At 35.1% G+C, this 6,000-nt stretch overlaps 1 protein-coding gene across 1 annotated transcript in view; it reads left to right on the top strand.

Moving 5' to 3' along the window:
• The first annotated feature begins 308 nt into the window (after window positions 1-308).
• Window positions 309-6,000, top strand: part of LOC136815346 (protein mono-ADP-ribosyltransferase PARP3-like) — a 28,121-nt gene continuing 22,429 nt past the window's right edge. Inside the window, exons 1-7 of the mRNA XM_067071788.1 lie at window positions 309-495; window positions 899-1,211; window positions 1,873-2,070; window positions 2,479-2,629; window positions 3,261-3,319; window positions 3,758-3,925; window positions 5,281-5,343. Coding sequence (XP_066927889.1) covers window positions 353-495; window positions 899-1,211; window positions 1,873-2,070; window positions 2,479-2,629; window positions 3,261-3,319; window positions 3,758-3,925; window positions 5,281-5,343 — 1,095 coding nt within the window. The 5' untranslated portion in view covers window positions 309-352. The remainder of the gene's footprint in view (window positions 496-898; window positions 1,212-1,872; window positions 2,071-2,478; window positions 2,630-3,260; window positions 3,320-3,757; window positions 3,926-5,280; window positions 5,344-6,000) is intronic.

The raw sequence follows: 6,000 nt of genomic DNA, 5'->3' as shown, positions 1-6,000 counted from the left end.
TTTTGACCATGATCATAGTTTTGAGTAAGAGAAGAAGAATCCCTTTTTTTCCTCATTTTGTCCTAAAGGCCCACTAGGAAGTTCTCTTATCTTCAAATAGAATAGCTATACAGGCCAATTTTTATGGACTTAACTGGCGTCCGGTTATCAGAAAAAGCGCTTTTTTTAGCAAACAACAGACTCTTCCCCGGTGCTTTTTCAAAATATGGCCTTCTGTAGAAAACCCATGGCTACCCCAGCCTCGTAATTATTTTTTTTGTTGGTTAAAATTGGTCGATTTATGTTCTTTTATATTTCTAATTTGATTTAGAATCAAATACATTGTAATTGAAAATTATATAAAGAGGAGGTAATGTCAAAACGAAAAGCAACAACAAACTTAGCTTCTACAGCTTCAACGGTAGATTTTAAGAAGCTTACAGTTCCCCTTCTAAAACAAGAATGCCAGCAAAGACAACTTGAGATCACTGGAAAGAAAGCTGAATTGATTAAAAGGTAAACCTTTAAACGAGTCAAAGCACTCTGTGACCTGCCGTATCAATTGTTCCATGTTTGGCCTTGCAATGAACAATGCCTCCTCTGTGTTATTCCAGGACACAATTTTGTACATTTTAATTTCGCTGCCATCAAGGCAAAAGGTCCAATCTAAAAATTAGTGTTTGAGAAAACTGAGAACTTTTCTGTTTGGCTAACCTTAAATCTTGAGTTTGGCCCTTTTGTCATAATGAGGGGGATCCCATCTATGTAAAAAAGGATCAGTCTCAAAATTTAAAGTTAGAAAAACAGAAAAATTCTTAGTTAATTCTCAGACACTAATTTTGAGATTGGACCTTTTGCTTTGATGACAGCCATTTCTCAATTATGTTCGCTGAATAAATTACTCATGCTATTTTTAAAGACTTCAAGATTACGAAAGTGGTGCTGTGATCAAGAAAGAAGAAGAAGATGTTGATGATGAAACAGAGCAAAAAGAATTAACAATGAAAGAAAAATTGAAAAAGTTAGCAGAAGAAGAAAAGAAGAACCAAAAAGGACCTAAACGCTTCAAAGTTGATACTGAATGCCCTTATTATCATGGAGCGCAAATTGTGGATGATTATGATTGTATGTTGAATCAGACCAATATTGGTGCAAATAACAACAAGTTTTATATTATTCAATTGTTCAGTATTGGTACAAATTATTGGGTATGGACTAGATGGGGTAGAGTGGTAAGCTGAATTATTTTGGTATGTTTTTATGACTGTAATTTGATAAATATAGTTTACATGTACTCTATTATGCAAAGCTCAACACTTAGTGTTTTGAGCACTCTGGTGACAACAGCAGTCTATGTTCGCTTACCCGAGCCGCACTGACGAGTCCTTGGAAGGACGAAACACGTGTCTTTGGATAGATGTACTCTATTATGAAGAATTTTTTTAGTATTTTTAAATTTAAAGTATTTAAAATCGAGCTGGTAATATAGTATAGACATATTTTTAATATATTGTGAGTACTTTACAATATGTTGCCGTCACTCATCAATATAGTGTTTGATGATATGTGTAGTATGTAGCACTTACTAAGCTATGATTATATTAATATTAAAAAAAAAGTGCCCTGTCTAGCAGAGTGTTCTGCTGCTGCTTATTGTTTGTCATATAATGTTTCATAGAAAAACTTTTTAAAACTTTTCTTACATGGAAAATAAGAGGATTTTTATCTGTCTTACGTACTTGAAAGTTTTTGCTGTTTTTTCAACTGCGCATTTAATTGAAGCAATGAACTTCATTGAAGATTTTAAATATTAATCTATGTTTGCCAAGCTAAGCTTGATTTTGGTTAGTATACTCATGCATACCTCAAAGTATCTTTTATGCTTGATTCTAGGGTGATTCTGGTCAGAATGCATTGAAAGGACCCACTTCACTGGATGCTGCTAAAAAAGAATTTGAGAAAAAGTTCAGAGATAAAACAAAAAATAAATGGGAAGACAGAGCAAATTTCAAACCAGCTTCTGGCAAGTACACCATGATCGAAATCGATACTGGTGCTGATTCTCAAGATATTGCTGAAATGGAAAACAAGGTTAACAAGTTTTATTCAGCTCACTCCACAGAATCAACTGATTTGAGAACCCATTTGATGTACAGATTGAAAAAGTTTTGGTGGTTATACGTAGAGGACTAAAAGCTCCAATATTTCCTAGAACTTGTTTATGTGAATGATTTGTAATCCAGAGGGGGATAGTGCTCGTGCAAAAGTCGACGCTGGGTATGTATGTGCCAAGGGTCGGTTAAAAAAACAAAAAACATGACAAAGCCGTTATCTGGCTTGGCTTCCATTCAATCTTATAAGGGAAATTTACCTCCTAGACACCCATCACAAAGGGAAGAAAATCAGATTTAGAATCTTGAGGTGTTTCTCAAGAGTATGAAAGACGTGTTTGTGGCCTTTTAATTTATCAACATTCTTTTAATAATTGTCTTTTTTCAGTTGACAACGTTAGATGATGTTGATGGTCCATCTTCGTCCAAGAAATCCAAACAAACGTCACCATGTACTCTGGACAAAGAAACACAAGATCTCATAAAGCTCATCTTTGACAACGATATGTTTAAAGAAGCGATGGCTAATTTCGATATCGGTATAATTCAACAGAACTTTTTAAAAGTTCCTGAGAAAATTTTAGTGAAAAAAATTATTTTTTCTGCATTTTAACAGAAAAACCCAACAACAAGCCTTTACATTTCTCTACAAACAATTGCATCGATTCCGATTAAAGTTCCTGAGCAAATTTTTTCTGCATTTTAACAGAATAAACCAACAACAAGCCTTTACATTTTCTTTACAAACAACTAGGTTTTAGCACATCTTCCAAACAATTGCATCGATTCCGGACAATCTGTCCTAATATTTCTTGTTAACTGAATGAATCTCAATGTGTGGCGTACTTTGGATATTAGACCATTCTAGAAGTTAAACCACTTTTCACTGGATTTTTCAAGAATTTTCATTGACCCCCTGGATTCATTTGGATATTAGGCCATTCTTTAAGAATATTTGAAATAAAGTGGTGAGGGGGGCTTGTCTTGATGATTTAGTATTTTGACGAAATTTTAGAAACCTCCTCTAAAGTTTTCGCGAGTTTTCACTTACCCCCTCTGAATTTTCCTGTTATTTTGAGAACATACTCCTGAATGGGCAATTTGATCTTCCCAACATAACAGTTCTGAATAACCCATTACTGTGATAAAGTTCTTTTCTTTTTTTTGTAGATGTTAAGAAGATGCCACTTGGCAAATTAAGCAAAGCACAAATTGCTAAAGGATTTGAAGTAAGTTGTTGTAAACATTGAATACTTGTTTAAACCACAAATAACTTTAAAAGAAAGATAACTTCACATGCTCAGTCTCATATAGTATGTAAAGATTTCTATGTAGAGTCTTACTTGGTGCAATCTGTCTTATCCAATATGATTATTTTGATTCGATCTCTGAAGCTAAAGAAAAACTTTTCCTTTCTCACTTTCTTACCAGATCCAAGAAAATACGAAATCTTTACTCTTCTAGATTATGTCTAATTTAGTGGGAAAATACCAAGAATTTCGTAGCAAGACCTCGTGCGTCGATTGCCTTAGCGTATGGTTAGCCTTTCAATATGTACTGATGGCACCAGATATTCTCTTACGACCTTTAGCTTAGGCAATACAACCTCGGCTACATTGAAACGAGGTTGGGCCTTTATAAAGTTCCTTTCAATATCTTCTCATTAGGTTTTAGAAGAGCTGGAAGAAGTCATTAAGAAAAATGCAAGAAACACAACCGCCATGAATAATCTAACGTCCAAATTCTTCACGCTTATTCCTCACAATTTCGGACGAAAACGGCCACCAACTATCAATGGTTTGGAAATATTACAAAAGAAAATGGAAATGCTTATGGTAGGTTTTTTTAAATGAGTGTTTTTTTTTCGATTTATTTTCGACTTTGGCTTTTGTAGAAAAAAATACTTTTAACAGGCACTTCTAAGAATATCGGATATACAAGAGGTTACCCTTAGGTGGATAAATTTTCGCGTGGACTTTTTTTCGCGAATCAAGAATCTAAAAATTTCGCGTGGACAAAATTTCGCGAATCAGCCTCTTTTTCACCCGATTTCTTTCATTTTCCAAGAGTTTTTGGCCAATTTTTAGATTTTGAATATTTCGCGTGGACAAAATTTCGCGAAAACGGCCAAAAATCGCGAAAACCGCGAAAATTAATCCACGCGAAACTTAATCCACTTAAACTACTGAAACAGAGCAGATATCCTGATATTCAGTGGGCCCTTCCAGTTAGTACACGTTTTTTTAAGAAACACACTTTTAAGAAACATGAGGCTCAGAATGCCTAAAAACTAAGAAACATCTAAGAAACATGTTGAGGCTGAGAATGAGAAAATAACATTTTTTAATTCGTTTTTTTTTAAGAACCTTCCAATCAAGGTGAAGTTTCAGAAAAATACATAGAATGCACCCCCCTGAGCTTAGGGGGGGGGGTGGGCTAAACCATTTTTGCTTAATTGGGGGCTGTATTTTTTAAAAAATACTGGGGGCTAGCTTGCTAGGGGGGCTGAGTGTTGCTTTAATAGAACTGGGGGCAGAGCTGATAGGTTGAAAATATTTTCAATTATGTTAAAAATCTATGTGCTGTGGGAAAGCTTTTGTCCAGCTCTTGAAAAAATTTTTTTCTCGAGAATTTACATGCAAAATTTCTTTGATATTTTGTTTTGTGAAGGTGGGGGCTATGTCTCTAGAATTTAGCCGGGGGCTATTTTCCTTTGCTACTTCCCCCCCTGAAAAATGCTGTGGGCTGGACCCCTCTGCACACTATGAAATACTTACTTAACAGTTAGAAACACTTGAGTAAGTCAGAAAATCAATATAGAAGATAAGAAAGTACCGTAGATTAGTCTATTAGACTATTGTATTATCGACATGCATCCTCTAAGCTTGACAAAGTTTAAAAACATTGAGGCTGTTTGGTAAAACAACGGGTGAGTTGAATATTATTCTGGAAGAGCTCGTTAAAGGATATGGTCTTTATTCCTGGTAAAATCTTGTTTGTTGTGTATAGTAAGAGCAAGTGCAATGCAAGCCAAAATAAGTTTGATCTTTTTGATGGAAAAAGACTTTCCCGGAATTTCCCAGATTTCCAAAAATAAACATATCGTTTAACATTGAACTAACTTACTTTTGTGCATAATCTGACACTGACGCTGTACTGAAATTAGTTTTTTTTCATTCTTTTCTCACAGGTTCTAGGTGATATTGAAGTTGCTCAAAGTTTACAAAAAGGACCTGTCAAAACGGAAAATGGGGTAAGCGCTTACCAACCGTTGTTAAGGCCGGTCTCCACTTGCGCGCGCTTCAATCGCTCTTCTTCGAGCAAAGCTTCCACGCTATTGGTCAAAAGAAAAATGAAGCAACTCCATTGGTGCGATATGACGTAACGATCACGCGCTTGAAAAAAAAGTTGAAATACATTCAACTTTTTTTCCAAGCGCGCGCTGCGTTTTTATGACGTAATCTTTTCTCCAAGCAAAAATGATTGAAGCCAAAGTTGCGATCGTAGCGCGCGCAAGTGGAAACCGGCCTTTAAAGGGAAAATATTTTGATTCATTTAACGTTCTTTTAGACCAGTACCCATTCTTTTGCTACCTCTAAAGAGCTACTTAGACTATACAGTATATTGATGAACAATATATGAAAATATCGTTTTCTGACCGTAAGGTACGATGTTAATAACAGGTGCTCTATTATAAAAAGAAAATTTCTTTCTGTAAACAATCCCCCTATATTGTTGGAATATTGCAAATCAAGCTGACAATATATTGCGGACACCTTTTTTATATATTGCCGGCACTCAGCAATATATCATCAATATATTGCCTGACAATATATTGTGTAGTGTATGAAGCCTCTAAGGTGTTGTGATGTGATATTGTTGAGCACATTTTTAAGATGAGAATTGAAAA

This window comes from Clytia hemisphaerica, unplaced genomic scaffold (assembly GCF_902728285.1).
Source record: "Clytia hemisphaerica strain Z4C2 unplaced genomic scaffold, Clytia hemisphaerica genome assembly, whole genome shotgun sequence".
Classification (NCBI taxonomy): domain Eukaryota; kingdom Metazoa; phylum Cnidaria; class Hydrozoa; order Leptothecata; family Clytiidae; genus Clytia; species Clytia hemisphaerica.
This window is presented reverse-complemented; position numbering and strand designations above follow the sequence as displayed.